Source organism: Phytophthora ramorum, assembly GCF_020800215.1.
Source record: "Phytophthora ramorum isolate Pr-102 chromosome Unknown Phyram_PR-102_s0003, whole genome shotgun sequence".
Taxonomy (NCBI): domain Eukaryota; phylum Oomycota; class Peronosporomycetes; order Peronosporales; family Peronosporaceae; genus Phytophthora; species Phytophthora ramorum.
Genome location: NW_027150649.1, coordinates 558,371 through 576,439, shown reverse-complemented (window position 1 = coordinate 576,439; position 18,069 = coordinate 558,371). Strand labels below are relative to the sequence as shown.

At 52.8% G+C, this 18,069-nt stretch overlaps 3 protein-coding genes across 3 annotated transcripts; 2 read left to right on the top strand and 1 right to left on the bottom strand.

Annotated features, from left to right (window-relative positions):
* Positions 1 to 86: 86 nt before the first annotated feature.
* Positions 87 to 14,410, top strand: KRP23_3333 (uncharacterized protein; the record flags this gene model as incomplete). The annotated part of the gene is made up of 5 exons (XM_067888170.1): positions 87 to 5,853; positions 6,805 to 7,192; positions 8,144 to 11,811; positions 11,879 to 12,396; positions 12,479 to 14,410. The coding sequence occupies 5 exons, from the start codon at positions 87 to 89 to the stop codon at positions 14,408 to 14,410; spliced, it is 12,273 nt and encodes a 4,090-aa protein (XP_067747437.1).
* Positions 14,411 to 14,461: 51 nt separating this feature from the next.
* On the bottom strand, positions 14,462 to 15,684 carry KRP23_3332 (uncharacterized protein; the record flags this gene model as incomplete). The annotated part of the gene is made up of 2 exons (XM_067888169.1): positions 14,462 to 15,474; positions 15,549 to 15,684. 2 exons carry the CDS (start codon positions 15,682 to 15,684, stop codon positions 14,462 to 14,464), a joined length of 1,149 nt encoding a protein of 382 aa, XP_067747436.1.
* Positions 15,685 to 15,909: 225 nt separating this feature from the next.
* KRP23_3331 (Leucine-rich repeat-containing protein 72) lies at positions 15,910 to 18,033 on the top strand (the record flags this gene model as incomplete). The annotated part of the gene is made up of 10 exons (XM_067888168.1): positions 15,910 to 16,092; positions 16,158 to 16,228; positions 16,297 to 16,548; positions 16,616 to 16,775; positions 16,842 to 17,032; positions 17,097 to 17,256; positions 17,321 to 17,416; positions 17,478 to 17,519; positions 17,582 to 17,896; positions 17,962 to 18,033. The coding sequence occupies 10 exons, from the start codon at positions 15,910 to 15,912 to the stop codon at positions 18,031 to 18,033; spliced, it is 1,542 nt and encodes a 513-aa protein (XP_067747435.1).
* Positions 18,034 to 18,069: the final 36 nt, after the last annotated feature.

The window sequence follows — 18,069 nt, the reverse complement described above, 5'->3', positions numbered from 1 at the left end:
CAACGTAATATTAGTGTGCGTTTGTAACACCAATGTATCCATTTCTAACACGAAACGACGGCGCATCCTGCGTCCTGCCTGCTGCTATGCAGGCCCCGGCTGCGTCTCTGCGTCTGAGGCTGCTTGAGCCTTGCATCGGAGTGGTGTCTGGCGGCACTCGCCTGATCCTGCACGGCGTCGGGTTCCGTCCTGCGCCGCACTCGCTCACTGTCCGGTTCCGTGTGAACCTGCAGGACGCGGAGGACCAGGACGTCCAGCACGGCAATGTCCACGTGGACGCAAGCGACCACATGTCCTGGACGTCTCGACAGTTCATCTCCAACACGGTCGACGTTGGCGGACGCTTCCTCTTGGAAACGCAGCTGGAATGTGTCCTCCCGAGCTTCGAGCGCCAAGCCAAACGGGCCATCGCCGCGCGCACGAGTCTCGCAGCGTCCTCCGCATCGGTCAATAGCGCGCCGCAGTTGGTCCCTTTGAGCGTCGAGGTGATCCTCAATGGAGGCGAGCAGCGGTCCAACGCTCTTACGTTCAAGCTGCACCAGCCGCTGGAGGTGCGCAAAGTGAGCCCGCAGAGTGTCCTCATGGCGTCCCCCGCTGTCGTCGTGACCGCGACGTTGAACATCCTGAAATTGCCAGCTCCTGTCCTCCACAGAACGTCCACCAGATCTGGGCAGAAAACCCTGGAAGTACTGGAGGAAATGAACTTACTGCCGGTGTTTATCCGAGTCCGACAGGCGTCGGAGAGAACTGGAGCGGTATCGGAGCAGACGAGAGAAGGCCGGTGGAAGCTGTCGCCTCTTGGCGTGTACGAGGTGGAGTTTGACGCAGCGACGATGGGCTTTGGAGCAGCGAGCGTGGACGTCTCGTTGAATCGGGTGGACTTCTTCCAGTGTCGCAGTGATTCACCGCCCGAGGGTTACGGCTATCGTGTGCATCGAGATGTGCTGTTACGAGCTCTGGAGCCTGCGTGCGTTAGTGTGACGAGTGGGCAGGTTACAGAGGTTAGAGTAATGGGAGACGGGTTCGTAGATACTGGAGATATCGTGGTGGCGCTCTCGCAGAAGGAGTTACCTGCTCAGCTGACGAAAGATGGCCAAGCAGATGCAGTAATTGTGACGAAAGCAGCGGCCAGCACGAAGGCAATACAGGTCGCTCAGCTGAATGCGACGTACTTTGGTAAGAATGAAATCCGCTGCACGGTTCCAGCTAATTTGCCGTTCGGATGCACGTCGTTTAGTGTGTCGCTGAATGGTGGAAGACAATTCGGTAAAGCGCGTGTGGTGGGGTTGCTGTATCGAGATCGTGCTCTGCAAGATATCTCTCCAGCGAGCAGCAGTCTATCTGGCGGAACCCAAGTGACAATTCGGTATTCCTGCCTCCCACTAGAAGATGTGGATGCATTTTATCAACTGCAACGCCTTGATCCACCACGTCGTATCCGGGTACGCATTCAACCGATTAGCTATAATCTCACGGACATTGGTGGTATTCTTGCCAAGTCGGTGCTCGCAGAAGCCTCGCCCGACACGCCCGGGGTACTAATTTGCCGGACACCAAACTTTCTGGAAAACATTAAGGCTCTAAATGGGCTGAGAGCGGGTGGATCGAGCGAGAGCGACGGAGACAGCGTCCCTTACATGTGGCGGTTTACAGTTGGCGTTGCGCTTGGTAATGAGGTTTTCCAGGGTGCATTACCCTTTTCTTTCTACCTTCCACCGGTGATACGATCGCTCACACAACATCATGGGCCTTCATCGGGTGATACATGTGTAAAGCTTCGCATGAAACACAAGGTTCCACCAAAACTGAAGTTGCTTATACGCTTCTCCACGCTTGATTTTGCGAAAAGTATGACGATCGACGGGCGCACGCAGATTTCCTCCAATTCTTCGGATGGGACCACCGAAAATATGAAGTCTGAAACGCTTGTGTCCCAGCCGGTTCTTGATGACGACCCGGACTACTTGATATCGTGCCAGACGCCACTGTGGACTGAAAGCTCGACGGTGAACTCCGGCGAAGTGCCACATTTGACAATTGTGCAGGTTTCTTACGACTCTGGCGTGACTTTCTTTCCCGTGATTGATCCTCCACCTTCAACAACGCAGCCCAATCCTCTAGCTAAAGATCTCTCGTACTTGTGCTTCCTGTTCTACCCTCCTCCGATTGTGCGAACAGCAATTCCTCTGTCAGCAGATATCCTCGGCGGAAGCTACATTCGTCTCCAGGGCGAACACATCGTGGATCACGGCGCACAACCGACGGTCGTATTTGAATCCGCTGCTATGAGTCGGAAGGTTTCTGCTTTTGTTGAAAAAGGAGAGCTGAGATGTTGTGCGCCGCCGTTCAATGTTGGTCTGGCACGCGTCTTCGTTTCGCTTAACGGCGAACAGTATACCTTTTGCGAGCTACATGATCCAGAGACCAATGCACCGCTGGAATTCATTTTCTACAGCTCGCCGACAGTAACACGGATCAGCCCGCTATGCGCTTGTGTGCGCCAGTCAAGTGAGCTGCGGATATTCGGCACGCATCTCATTGAAACAGATCGGATTAAAGTACGAATAAGCTTTCCGAATGCACCAGGCTCAGGACGTCGACTGGTGTTCAAGGACGTACCGGGAAGAGCTCGCGACGGCGTGATTACAGCAACCACACCCACGTTCTCTGATGAATATGCAAACCAGAACGCTCAGGTAGATGTTGCGTTGAACGGAGCGGATTTCTCGGGTACTTCCGTCCCTCTCCGATATTTTTCGAGATATAGCATTTCACGCGTGGATCCTCCTCTCGGGGCGTTTGAAGTTCCAGTGACTTTAACAGTGTACGTTACCCCAGTGGTCGTCACAGACCACGTTCTTGTGCGTATCCGGTTAAGTTTGATCAATACGGTGGCGCACGAAACGTATGAGAAAGAGGAGACTGACGTGGCTTATGGTCCTGTTGAAGCTGGCACCTGGACTTCAAACAGCATATCGTTCACAGTTCCGCCGCTGAGTAGTCTTATCGAAAGTCTGCTGGCACTGACTACAGCTCATGTGGAGCTTTCATTTGATGGCGTACATTTTCATGCTGCTGGAAACTTGAGAGATCATTATCACGTGTACAATATGCCTCAACTCACCTCTGCCACTCCGCTTTTTGGCGTCTCGGATAGGGAGACGAAGGTCGTGGCACACGGCGTTCACATGCGACTTGGGGATGTCGTCAAACTGACGTTATTCCTTGAATCTCCTGTCCTAGACAAGCTCAATTCAAAAGCCAAATCTCGTCGCGTAGCTGCAAGAGCGGCACCGGTTCCTGTTGTTACTGTAATTGCAGACGTAAATGTCAAGCGACAACGTCTATCCTGGACCTGTCCATCACTTGTGCAGCTGCGGGCTAGTCCAGATCGACAATTTCCCCCACTTGTGGCAGCAGCCCCAACGATGCTCAATGGAGTACCAGATCGTCGCACTCAGGGCGATATGGTCAATGGAATGCTGCTACCAGAGCGAGTTGTTATGCAGATCAGTGTTGTCGATGGACAGCCGACATCTCTGCCCTTTGTTTTCCGATATTACCGAGCTGCTACGCTTGTGGCGATCAATCCGCGCGTTGGGTATGTCTGCAGTGGATCATTGGTTTCCTTCGAGTTTGCTGAGCGCATTGCTACCCCCACGGTGGACTTTCGGTTTGGAGAAAGTCTCCCTATGACAGGACGCATTCGAGAAGAGCGCTTTGTCGAGTGCTTTTCACCGGAACTATCTGCTGGGTCACACTGCATCAGTATTTCCTTTAACGAGCAGCACTTTGAGCCTGCTGTACTTATCGAAGGACCATTACACAATCTCAAAGAGGACGAGCCCGTACTGAGCTCTGCAGCTACGTTTCATGCCTTCCCACTCCCTGTGTTTGTACTTCCTCCCGCTGATCGCGACCGTGTCTACGCCTTCGGTCCGACTTCAGGCGGCACGGTGGTTGTCATCAAAGGCATGGGGTTCGTTCCAGCCACCAAGATCTACGTACGATTCGCATCGCAATTTCGGGATGCCTTTGACGGCGCGGCTGAGATCATCGTGAGCGCCAAGGTGGTCGATAACGAGACTATCAAGTGCATTTCTCCTCCATCAAATCGACTGGGTCGCGTCGCTCTGCACGTATCGTACAATCTGCAGCAGTACAGCGACTCGACCTGTTTCTTCGAGTATCACGCACCCACGCGCTACGTTGCTCAAGGAACGCTTTGTGGGCCTATCTCTGGTCAAACACCTTTGCATCTGCTGATTCAAGACACAAAAGGTTTGCCAAGTGTGACTCAACTGCTCCAGTGCGCGGTCCGTTTTGAAAGCGAGAAGCGTCAAGGCACCTGCCACGTAGAAACGATTGACGCTCAGTTTGACATGGAAACGCGAATTCTGTCGTGCATTACGCCAGCTTGGTCTTCGAACGAGCTGGTAGGGCTACGAGTTTCGCTATCACGTGGGGATGGCGAGTTGTTCGAGGATACGCGAATCAAGTTTCTCTTTTACGACCCACCCGAGGGCGTGATCAAGATCGAACCCGCCGCTGGTCCACTTGCTGGAGGAACGGAGGTGCTGGCGTGGTGTGGAAGTATTGTTGAAACAGGCGAGGTTGTTGTTTCGATTCAGCTAACCAAAGATGAGCCAATTCGGCGAAGTACCACAAAGCGCACGGGTAGTAAAGCCAATGCAGATGCAGACCTACCATCAAAGGCACCCAAGTTACGCACCACACGCTCGGTGCCTATGCAGACGTTGTTAGTAAAAGGAGAAATTGTTGGTGAAGCAGTACGGTTCGTGGCCCCGCGTGTAGAAGGCCCTTGCACGGCGATTTTGAGTATTTCGTTGAACGGTATTGACTACACCTCTAGTCAACCCCCGCTCCACTTCACGTACTATGTGGAGCCGATACTTCGACGGATCAACCCTGGGTGGGCAGCCGTGGAAGGTGCAAATGACGCTCTTGTCATTGAAGGCGACTACATTCGTGATTTTGGCTGCAATTTGCTAGTGCGCTTCAGTTTACAAGATGGCAAGCAACCGGAGGTGAACGGCACTGTGGTTGGTGCGCATTTCATCTCGAACTCTGCAGCTTCTGCAACTGGCGATGGAGCACTGCAGTGTGTGTTTCCGGCAGCAGCTCCTGGCTTCTACGAGCTTGAGGTCAGTCTAAACGGACAGCAATTCTCGCAGTCACTGTACGTGAGCAAAACGTTTGGCAATTTGAGTGGCACCGCGTGCACTGCGCTACTTCCATTCCGACACTTTTCATCGCCCTTCTGTCTAGCTACAGCGACTGGACCAGCAGCAGGAGGTTCAACGGTGGTGCTTTTCCTTGGTGAGAGGCTTCTGAAGATATTGTCGAGGGAAGCGAAGTGCCAAGTACAGTTCACACCTGTACGAGGCACTGAGCGAGTCGTCCGCCCACCGCCATCCAACACGAATATCAGCGGATCAAGCCCAATCAAGGCGTCTACCAACGCTTCTGCTGATGTTATTTGCATGCTCGGAGAGATTGATCACGTGAACGCTCGTGTTACCTGTCGAGCGCCACTACTGCGTGTTGCCTGCGTGTCACTTGTGGATATTTTGTTACCAAGCGGCTGTGGGGCTTCGGCAGCTTGCCAACTCTTCGGAGTGCGCCAAAATGAGCGCGAGAAATACTACTCTTACGAGTCTCCAAGTATCACTGAGATCGCTCCAAGCTGTGGTCCAACCTCTGGAGCCACACAACTTGTCATTGAAGGTGCCAACATCCTGGACACGGCGCAAATTTTCGTTCGCTTCCGCTCGAGTGTGAACGAGCGCGAGTTTGTGCTCGTGCCGGCACGATACAGTCGAACATTTCCAGGTGGGTCACCTAGCGCTTCACCGCTTATCATCTGCAGCACACCACCCGTCGAGTTCATTGATAAAGCCGCTCATACTGGTACCGATTCCGCAGTCCAAAGTACTGCTCAGCTTCCTTCTCAAGCTCAACCTTCTCCCCGCGTTCGTGACGGTGCTGCTGCAGGTAAAGCACGCACCCAAACGTACCAAATGCTGGCTGAGCAGAGTTTAAAGGTTCAAAGGGCTTCATCTGTGCATGGTAGTAGTGACAGTGAGTTAGCTGGGCTTGGTACCTTACGTATCACCCGAACTACAACCGTCAAGGCTACTCCTCGCGGAAGCAGTGACACTTGTACAGGTGAGGGCGGGGCAACAGTGCTGGTTGATTTCACGATGAATGCTGGAGAGCAGTTCATCGCGCACAGTGTTCGCTTTCATTACTACCAGGACGTTGAGCCACGTCAAGTCAAGTGGTCACCGCGACATCTACCCACTCAGAGTTTAAGCAGCCGGCAGGCTGCAGATTCGCGCCTCCTCACGCTAACGCTACCCAAGTCGTTCAAATTGACCGACTCGCCTGAACGGGTTTGCTTCCGCTTCGACAGTGTCGACTCCAATCAGCTTGTAACTAAGCGCCGTCGCTCTTTTGTATTGCTGCACGAGACGGAGTCACGCACAGAGCTTGTGATCCGCGAGCCTCCGAAGGTTCAAAGGCTCTCAACAATGCGTCGGCCAAGCACTTACTTCCAAAACAGTATCATGACTCCGGGGTCTGAGTCCCTTACACCCAGCACTCCAGAAACTACAGACACACCACCAGTTTCACGTCGAGCTGCTCTTGATAGATCAACGACAGGAATCGAAAGAAGTACACCAGTCACGCCGGAAACTCCCCGCCCTACAACTTCAGGGTCATCACCCTGTATTGCGGCGAAAGTCACAAGCTCGAATGAAGTGACGTGCTCTGTGCCAGAATTCTCGAATCCAGGCTCTGTCAAAGTCTTCTTTTCGCCGAACGCTCAGCAGTTTGTATATCTGGGCGAGCTGTTGTTCCACCCCGCGATGGCTATCAAAGACGAGCTGCACCACACGACATTTCGCTTCTGCTCGAACGTTGGCGGCAGCCCGTTCAGTTTGCAGTGTTCTCCTTCAACCGTGTTGCGGTTTATGGCACCGGGAGACATCACGACGGCTGAAAAGAAACACCTACAAATCCAAAACCTTGGGCTGAGGAAGGGAAGTGAAGTTCTAAAAGTCGCTAGATCAAAGATGTCGATGCTTTTGAAAAACACCAAGGCCGAAGAGACCACAACTATTCAGGAAGACGACCTCCAGTCTCACAGCGATCAAGAACTGGATACGTCAGATTCAGTTTTGAATACAAATGACGAAGGTGAAAAAGCTGGTGGAGGTGAAGGCGAGGGTGAAACAACGCAAGAGGCATTTGAGACGTGGCAGAACCGATCTTTTCATCTGACCCTAGTGGTTCTAGTGCCTTCAAATGCAAAGCTTTTGAAGCGAGTATCAGTAACAGCTACTCGAGTGGACAATCAAAGTGAGGTGGGGAAAATGGCTCCGGACGATGCAGGTCACTGTTCGTTTGACATGTCGAACTGGAGCGACCAGGTACTGCTTAGCGCGGTCTTACCACCCTCATCTGGTTATTCACCGTACTCCACTGTTATTGAGCCGATGGATGAACACGTAAAACAGATATCAAACTCACGTTTACCTCGTAGAACGGGCCTTGTGATGACTCAGCTTCCTGCTCCGTCGAAGATCAATATCGTAGCACTTGGACCATGTGCGGCGCCATTCACTGTGTTAGTCACAGACAGGAACGGGAAAGAGCTCGCAGATGATGTGTGGTTTTCGGAGACGGAATCATATGAATTCACCCGGGTGTGTCTGGCTTCACTAGAACAGTCAATACTGACTGAAGCAGCTGTGGAAATATGTTATGTGTGCATTCGGTTTGGAGCAATGGGTGGTGAAGCTTTAACCCCTTCCGGGCAAGAAGACGCGAGTGTTCAAATGCTTGTATCAGACAGTAGCGGTGTGCAGGTTTGTCTCTGTGGACCTGCTGTGGATTCTGGAGTGTGGATAGTTGCTCGCCTCTCTGTTCAAACCAAGAGTGACCCAACAACTGCATCGTCGCGAGCAAACGTTGAGCCTGTTGATTCTCTGATTGAAGACGGTGCCTTAGAGCAAGCACTCGCCAAACTCGTTGAGCCAACCAATAGCGCAGTACTTGCGCAGTCGTACAATGTCCCGGTGACATTTGACTTCACGTGTGCCGATTCAACGCGCAGTATCTCAACTTCTTCGCGTGCACGGCTAGTACTCTCAGCATCGGTCAACTTCCAGACACTGTTGGCCCTTTCGCTTTCACCGCAGATCAAGAACGGCCCAACCGTGACTCTGGAGTGCACCATGCCTCCGTTATCGTTTAGTGGGCCGGCAACACTCGTGGTGAGCTGTGGTGGCGTGGTGTTCTCTAACGCGGTTACGGTTCACTGCTACGACCCACGCAGCTGGCGTGTCCTCGCGTTAAGCCCTTCGTGTGGCCAGCTTCCTTCGGCTCAAGACTCCAAAGAACCGCTGACTCTGCACCTAAGAGGTGAAAACTTTGTCGAGAACCGCAAAATCATCGTCCGAGTAGCTGATAAAGACAAGTACTTCACCACGCCTGGCAAATTGGAGCAGGTCCACTTGTTGAGCCTCCGTATTGCTGCCGTTAAAAACTTGCGCTCGTTACTGCACCCCCTTGGCATTGGATTACAGTCTACAAACGCTGGAGCTAGTGGCTCTACGACCTCATCTCAGAAGAGAGAGGAGAAGTATCTCAGCTCCATCGTCGGAGGCACAACTGGTGGTGGATCGATTGTTGCCCTCGTCTCCTCCTGGTCAACTTTCACCTTCACTCTGCGCATCGAATGCGGCGACCAACGAGTATTTGCCTCGTGTCGAGAAGTCAGCGTTCTTGCTGCAGTCGCCTCAGGCTCGGTACTGAGCTGGGAAGAAGAGTTTGAGCTTCGAGTTGCAGCGGATAGACGATCCCCGCTTCTTATTACTGCGGAGCTCACGGAACCATCGTTGCCTAAGCCGCTCGAACTTGCCCAAGCATGGATACCCCTCAATTCACTACTAGAAGGATCTTCAGATGTTCGTCGCTTCTCCGCGCGTCTTGAAGAGCATTTCAAACGAGGCAACTATGTCGGTAGTGACGCTGGACTTTCGAGCAACAGCACGACGAGTGAAGTTGAGCTGTTGTGCCAATTGTCTCCATTGATTCTGCATCCAGAGTTCGTCACTGCCCAGATCCCGTACCCTTTGCTACAACAGCTATCTCCGCAGACGCTGGATGTGCAGGTATCTTCAGGAGATGGTTTCTACTCGACAGCGAATTCTTTCTTGGTGTACAAGCCGCCAACGGTGATACAGACTACCCCAAGTGTGTTACCTCGCTCCGCAGGTGGCGATGTTGTCGTCACTGGCTCTGGGTTTGTGAATAGCGGCCGTGTGTGCGTGCGGTTATTTGCCTTTAAGAAGAACCGCTTCAAGAACAAAGACGAAGAGCAGCAAGCACTCGCATCGATCAATCGAGTTAAACGCTTCCAACGCACAGATAGTACACACGACGGCTTCTTGTCGTATTTCACGCGGGATGTGGAGGGCACCTTCGTCTCCGCTACAAGTCTCAAGTTCAGGATGCCAGCCTACTTCACCAGCTACAACATTTTCTACTCTGTCTCATTTGACGGACTCTCTTTTACGGAAGCTTCCCAGGCGTCCAACATTTTGATGTTCAGCATTAGCGCTGTGACGCCGAAAGGAGGTCCGATCTCGGGGAACACGTACTCAACGCTGCATGGCACCAACATCGACGCTTGTCTATCTTCTCGACCAGGTCTGACGCCACTAGTACGCGTGACTTGGAAACGTGGGGCTCGTGATCTCGAGCACGTAATGGTACCGGGCGAACACTACCCTCACGAAGATGCAGTGTACTTTTACTCGCCTCAAAGCAAGTTTGGGTTGTGCAGCATCGCTGTGAACGTGGAGCTCTCGTTGATAAAACAACCAGCGGCGCAGAGTTCTGGTGGCAACTCTGCCATAGATTCTGTGCCGCGGTTCGGGCGTGACGAAGTTTCGTTTGTCATGTATAAGACGCCAACGATTAAATCAGTTGCACCGCTGACTGCGCTCGTGTCCGGGCTTTCGACGACGGAAGTGATTGTTCAGGGCTTTGAAGAGAAAGCCGTCAGCAACATGAAGTTGGCTCCAAAGCTTCGTTTTAAACGACGTGGTCAGATGCAAGTGTCAGACGCACAACTTGTATCCGAGACGCGTTTTGAGTGCGTCGTGCCGCGGTTCAACGTGACCAACGCTATAGCTACAGAACTGCCAGCCTCTGTACTTCTAGGGTTATCTCCGAATCCAAAGCTGCGAGGAGGCAATGGAGGAGCCGGTGCATTTAGCCCAAGACGCTCCACTGGCCCACCAAAGCTGTGGACGCGGGCGTCGGGCATTTTCGTGGCGTTACTTGGTGCGCGAAACCTGCGCGCGTCAAAGAAAAATGCGTGCAATCCTTTCGCGGTTGTCTACGTGGGCAAGGCACAGCTGAAAAGCACACGCAAAGATGGAGCGTTTAACCCCGTTTGGAATGAGCTTTTCGACTTTGAGTGGGTATCTGGCAGCGATCCATCCGCGTTACCGACTGTCCGAGTGGTTCTTGAAAGCCAGCTGACAGCCGACCAGAGTGAAAGCCTTGGGCACGTGGAAGTCGCTTTTCCTGTCAACGACAAAGCAGCTCAGCCTTTTGCACTGCGAGCATGGTTCCCACTTCGGCGCATTCGAGGAAAATACGCTCGCAAAGAGAACGAAGAAGTGGTTGCTCAAGCAAAGCAATCGAAATCTAAGAAACCAGCTCCTGCCCCTGCCTCGAGCTCAACGTTAGGAGAGGTTGAGCTTGCGATTGCATTTCTTCCTCCTGTGGCGCAGACCAAGAAGCACAAGAAAACGCTGCGTCCGTCCCTCATCTCCGTCATCTCGACTCAACCGCAGTCTGGTAAGAACCAAACAAGACCAAACCGTCGTGATACTGTACAAGTATCGAAACGGGAGAAGCTCCTTCGTGCTTTTCGCCAGCGCGGGGCTCCTGCTTCGCTGGTGCCTACAGAGCTTGCTGTCGAGCTCGCCCTCAATGGGCAAGACTTCTGGTCGATTGCACCCTCGACCTGCTATTCAATCCTCACGCCTATTGTACTGGATGTAGAGCCCAAATTCATCTGTATCGCTGGCGGCTCCGTGCTATACATTTCGGGGAACAGCTTCATCAACACTGGCTGCTTGAGAGTAGCGTTTGCGGTGCTTTCAGATGATGGCAATCCTCAAATTCTTCGCAGTGAGCGCACAGTTATCGTGGAGGCTAAGTACCGTTCCAGTTCAAGCCTTGTCTGCACAACGCCACCGTTGTTTGACCTCGCAGCCGAGAGCTCGTATGTTAACGTCTACGTATCTCTCAACGGCACAGATTTTGACAGCGTCGCGCTCCCCAAGCAGTTCACGAAGTTGAGTGAGTCGGCAGCGTTACTCTCAGAGTCAGCGCCTTCAACTGCACGAGTCGATGAACGCATAGAAGAAAGCGATGATGCCGTCGTCGAAGAACCTCCGCGACAGAGTCCAAGGAAGAATGCAGAGGATGATAGCGCGATCGCTCTGATCAGCGAGCAGTACGTTGTAGACTGCAAAAAAGTGATGAGACTCTCGCTTGCTGAATCCAGCACAGCCAAGAGAACTGAAAAGGTTTCGCTGAGTCGGCCAATTAGTCCAACCAGAGCCGGCAACTACCTCTTGGTACCGCAGATTCGCGTTTACCTGACTCCAAAAATCGTGCGTGTGAGACCTACGGACGGCGTCTACACGTCACATCTCACAATTGACGGTACCAACTTTACCAACACGAACATCGCCATCGGTAAGCAAAACTCCTTTAGTAGCTGGGGTACATTTTCTCTAACGACGTCTTGAATATTGTCATGTAGCTCGCTTTACGTCTCTAGCTGTAGAAGCGGAAGTGCGCACGGCAAAACTTGTGGTGGTCTCTAGTACGCGTATGGAATGCAGCGTACCCGATTTCCCGCGAGGGGTTATCGTACGAATCGCAGTTGCCATGAACGGCGTTGAGTTTGTACAATGCCCCGGGGAACTGCGCGTCTTTCAGTCTCCACGGCTAACCGAGCTTTTTCCAAGCTGGATCTCAACCACTACGACACTGGAGCTAGAACTTCGTGGCATCAACCTCACAGCAGCCATCAGTTCGGCATCCTCAGACGACAATAATCGTGGCCAGGGGGACAATGTCCAGGTATCGTTCAGCAGTCATCGTGGAAGAAAAGTTGTCCGCGGTGTGTGTGAAGATGGCCAGGTGCGCTGTCCGATTCCGAAAAAAGTGTTGCAGGTGCCAACGCTTGGTGGCGGGGATAAGGGAACTCCCCACCCAGCTCCTCCGACTACTTCTCCAATTCTTGTGGACATTTGGCTCGGTGGGAAGCACAACGCGGTTAGTACTGTCGATTTATGATGGCCATTACGTTTCTCTCGTGATAATGGTGGGTGCTAACGGGTTTGCTTATTGTCCACAGTTCACTGGATCTCCGTTACCGCTACATGTGTACCGCGAAATACCAACCGTCCACGTGGTCTCTCCGATGGATGGTCCAGTCTACGGGGGCTTCGCCATCGTGGTTGAAGGTCGCGGCTTCATTGATACTGGAAAAATTGTTGTACGATTTCAGTTGTACCTGGAGCAGCAGGATGCAACACCTCGCAGTGAGGATGATGGCAGTCCTGCAAAACTGCCTCAGACTCCTTCATCGCCATCTGCTAGAGCGCCCAACTCGCCCGAGAAGCGCCAAGGTATTGTGACTGGAGACGAGAAGGTTGTTGTGGAGCCATCTCCAGCGACAATAGAACCAGCAGTCACATCCGTCGACGTGGTTGCAAAATTCATATCTGCCGAGCGAGTCCTTTGTCCAGCTCCTTCCTTCCCGCAGGAAGGTGTGTACAAAGTACTAGTGGCATTGAACAGCGTCGAATTCAGTCGCGTCAGCGATGGTTCGTGGTTTCTAGCGTGGCAAAACTGGCAAAAGCGGAAGCGGCTGCTTTCCCACGCGCTTTTCTCGCGAGCCACCGCACCGGACGAGACGGCTACTGCTGCTGCAATTGCTGGCGCTGCGGCCGCGTCTGCATCACTGGATGAGGACGATATCGAGCGGCTACGACGGAAATCCAGCTTCATGTTACCGAAGATCAAAAGCACGATGCCCACCGCTGGCGGTGAGGCTTCGTCGGCTTCGTTCAAATTCAAAAGTTTTTCTTCCGTGTCCGAGGAAAAGCCCGTCGTTGACTACACTGAAGAAGCGCTGAGCAAGGACCCGCGACTGCTTCAGTGGCATCCTACGTCGACTATCGAGGCTCGAGTCAGTGGTCGACCATTGCTGTCGCTGCTTGAATATTTGTGTGGAGCTCGGGAGACGCAGCAATTCATTTGTCGGCGCTTGACGGTGGCTTTCCGACTTCCAGGTGCCCAGCCTCGCAACGAACAAGCGCCAATTGAGGGTGCATCAATCCCTGCCCTTCGTTTTCCGTCTTTCGTGGAGGCTTTGCGTTTGGTATTTCCCAATGCGCTAATGCGAGACCTTGAAGAGCTTTGGCATGCCGCCGAGCATCGACCTGATGGTTCAATGACGCTGAAGCAGTTGCTGCGGCGTTTGCTACGGAATGCAGACCAGCGGAGCTCGAGTCCTGAACCTGGACCAACTCACTACGATCCGCGCTACGGCATCGTGTCTTCTCGTGAATCGGCAGCGATTATCTTCCCTCCTGTCGTGCAGTCCGAGCACATTTCGGATCCACCGTCAGCGCTATTCATTGATTACGATGCTGCGGTGCAGACCATTAAGCCTCGACCACCTCGGCCAGTTTTCCGAAAGAGGAAGTTCAATACGTCGTGGTGTAACCCCGTAGTGGAAGGTGCACCGGAGCCGGCACCACCGTCTCCAAGACCGCCTTCGACGCGACCAAGCCCTCGAGCTCAAATTAGTGGAAGCGAGGCTGGTGTTTTGTCTGCTGAAATATCGGCAAATGTTAACGATGGTGTGGCAAATACTACTGACACCGTCTCGACACGTACCGAGGGCATTCTAGGCAGCGCTCGCAGTGGTGATAATTCACAAGAACCTCAACCGGTTCCGGATCGTATTGATGGACCATCGACTCAAACGGATCAAGGGCAAGCAATTAAAGAGGATGCAGTTCGAGCACCTCGCACGCTGGCTCAAGCTACAGTTGCTTCCAACAACAAACGATTGAAAAGTCCTCGAAGCCCAAGGGCAACAACAAAAGCTCCCGTGCCTTCACCACCACTTCCAGTCACCTCGTTGGGTCCGACTTCATCCACTGTGATGCCTCGACAGACCAACTTGAGCGGCCCGAATCCGTTCTATGACGACATTGCGCCGTTGTACGCCAAGTTCCTCAATTCAACGGAAGTCAAGCGGTTTTTGAAACAGTGAATTGCTGGAAGGAGAAAATGTACGTTTACAAAGTTCTACTTAGCCCCTGCATCACTGCGACGTGAAGGGTTGTTTCTCGCCTTGGCTGACGCAGTAATCTACGAACGGTGCGAGCTGGATGGCGCCGATGTTGTCGGCGTCGAAAAACATGAAAATGTGAATCACCTCCTTGTCGGTCAAGTTGACTGGTAAACCACGCACAGCAGTCGTAGCAGGAAGAGAGGCCCCCGTTGCCGTAAACGCCAGTCTGAACTCGTGCAGCTCAATGTACTCGCGTTCTTCTTCCTGTTGCGGCTCGGACTTAGCAACACCCGCTGGTCCATGTCGTAGTGCACCAAGGAGACACTGGGCAGTCTCGGGCTCTGCCTTCAGCAAATTGAGGAACCTCTTCAGCGCCGATCTCTGGTGGACGCTTGCTCCAATTCGCTCGTCGTGCATGCAGCCAGGCTCGGTAGCTTCTCCGTGGCGCTTTGACGAGTCGTTGATCTCGTTCGTGAATGTGCTCGATCGGCCAAAAGCGTTGTTACCGTCGGAGACGGTCGTCGGGTAGTCCAGACCGATACCCGTAGCCATCGCGTACGAGTATCTAGTGACGGGGGCGCCCTGAAGTAGCTCCAGCTTCATTTGGTCAATGCTGTCTGTCTGCGCTTTCGTCAAGTGCTGAATCTTCGAGTCCACCTGGCGAGCGAGGGAGCCATTGCGTCCTCGAGGAACCCGCTTCGTAGCTAGCAAGCTCCCAGTATCAAGAGGTAAGAATGAACTCTTGGTCACCGTGGTGCGTGCAGACTCGCGACGTTCAAGATCCTCTTCTTCTCGCTCCCGTTGGCGCTGCTGACTGAGCAGCCGAGCGGCAGTCTCAGCTAAATACTGGTCGCGGAGAGAGCTCCGAGGGCCAGGGCCAGGCTTTTCCGCCGCATAGTCGGCATACCGATGACTCGCCTGCAGTGTGGTCTCGAAGAGCGGCGGTGTGATCTCGCTTGCATGGCTGTTGCAGTTCAACTCCTTCGGTATTTCATGGAAGATAACACGCTTGAGTGTCGATTCGATCCGAGACTCCTTTCGATCTGATCGCCAGAACCAACAACTTGTTAGACAACAAACCGAAGAGCTTAGCTGAAGCGTGAACAACAGGTCTCACCTGGAGCGAAGTACGGAGCTGGAATTTTTCGCCTCGAGTAGCCTGTCCTGTCACGGAGAGCGTCCTCTTCGACCCAATTCCCCACCAGAGCGCCAATGTCGTTGGTCTTGTTGTACGACGCAAACATGTTGTCCATCGTCTCCGCTAATGTAGTGTTTGCTGTCTTTTGATCAATGCGTTGGGGGCACGTTACCCACTCGTGAGAGCAACACAAAAGCTAATAAAAGTTTGCCTAGAAAACGCCAGGCAGGTAGAGCGATCTATAAAAAAGGTTGTCAAATGTGCGGGTCTTACCTCACTGCGTCGCTCAAGTCATCTTCGTTGCCGCTAGTCTGGGGGGTTGATCGGTCAATCGGCACAAATGGCGATGCAGAGCTCGAGTCGGAAGCTTCGGCTCTCCAATCCGCACGCGGAGCTCCCCATCAAGAATCACAAGTATGTGAAAAATTGCACGGAGCTGTACATGGCGAATAAACGGATTGACAAAATCGCAAACTTCGACGCCTTCGTGAACCTTGAGGTGCTCTGGATCAACGGCAATCAGGTACGTCGACCATGTTGAACTAGATCAGTCTCGGTAGTGACTGCTTTCCTTTGCGCACTGTTTAGCTCCAAGCACTTGACGGGCTCGATGAATGTTTTCGGCTGAAGCAGCTTTACGCTCAAAACAATTGCATCCGGTAACGGGGAGGGCTTGATGCTTGGTTGTGATGCAGTCGTGTGTCTACTAAGACGTGTGGATGTGTAGGTCTCTTCGTGGTTCTTCCCTCCGGCACTTCCGATTCCTACAAGAGCTGCGTTTGTACGACAACAAGTTGAAGGACCTTCAGGGTACTCTGGAGGTGCTGAGCCGACTTTCCAACTTGCGAGATCTCGATCTGTTCGGCAACGCCGTCGTGGAGGAGGAAAATTACCGATTGCAAGTCATTCGAGCTATTCCGTCTTTGGATGTGCTGGATCGCCATGTTATCACGGACGAAGAGCGTGCAAAGGCGGCAAGGTAAAGACTCGTTCTTGGTGCCGAGGAGCGCGAAGCAGTAGAGTGCTAAGCAGTTGGTTGTGTGCAGGTTGCACGTGCGCGAAGACGTCGACACTCATTCTAACCAGCCCGGCAAAAGGAAGAGCAAGAAACAGTCTTCGACAGTCGTTGGTGCACCACCTCAAGCATTGTCGGGGACCGTGAAAATGTTATTCCGAGAAGTTACAGCCATCAAACGAGAGCAGCAGGTAGGGATTGATCATGGACAACAGTCGCTGGCATTGATTCGTCCGATGCTAATTGCACGATGACAGAAACAAGCTCACGAGGCAGCGGAGCGAGAGCAGCAGCAGTTAAGACAAACTCAGCAGCAAGCACAATCGGCCACTTCCAGCTCCAGGAGAACTGCAAATAATAACAAAGCCGACGAAGTTCCGGGTTTGGGTGATTGGGAAGTCGCGGCACTCAAGAAATACTTCCAGGCGCTTGAAGAAACGACAAACAGGTAGGCCATCGCGATTCGATAGAGCAAATCCGTAAACGGTCTGACGAATTCATCTGGTGAGTAGTGGCATCGCAAAAGAAAGTCTTGGCCAAGTGTTTCGATACCTCAGGACACGAGGATATACCGTCTTGTTCGATGGACTGCAGCTTGACGTGAGATCGCTCGGTTCGCTAGAAAAAGTGATGCCGGTGTCTGGCACCATACGCTGGAAGGAGTTTGTTCAGGTATGTTTCTGACGCTGCGGTGGTATAGAGGAGGTCGCTGAGCCCGTCTTGGTGTACCATGAAGCTCTTTGAATCCAAGCAGTTGCAATGTGAGAAATTGAGTCCCCAAGAGCTGCAGCAACAGGCAGCTGGCTGTTTTGACAAGTGTGCCGGCATGCAAGTAAGTAAGCAAGTCACTGCAATGTCACTCCTGATCTCACACTTGCCTGCTTCTGTTCCAGCGACGACTGCAAGCACTCGACACCAGCGATCCCAAATCCGCGGTACGTTTATAAGCACAAAATTCCTCAAAAGTCGACGTTCTGATGTTGTGTCGTTTGTTCAGCAACTTGCCAAGGAGAGTCTCGAGTTATCTCAACAAGGCTACCATCTTCAGGCTCTGGCAGATGGCGACAACTCGTCTAGTCGCTCCAGATCGTCTCGTATACCAAGCTCGGTTGACGTCACAGGAATCTGGGATGCAGCCCCAACATCAACACCTCGCACACGATTTTACATGACGGCCTTTGCTCGAGAGAAGGTGTCGGTACCTTCGTCAGCGTCTGCTTCAAGAGATTGCAGCTCCAAATTCTCCGAGTTGAAAACCGAAAGCGAACATATCAGCGAGACATTGGCTGGGAAATACAAAATCCGGCAAAAGGTGCGTAAGGTTGAGGGTTGCCCTCGACCAATTCCAAAACACTCAACACTCGTCTGTTGTGGCAGGACTTCACGAAGTACTTGCTCAAGCAGTCTCCGCAGACGACAAAGCTTGTGCGCCGTAACTATCAGCTGTAGGACTAAACGATAAATACAGTGGCGTCAGCTGATACA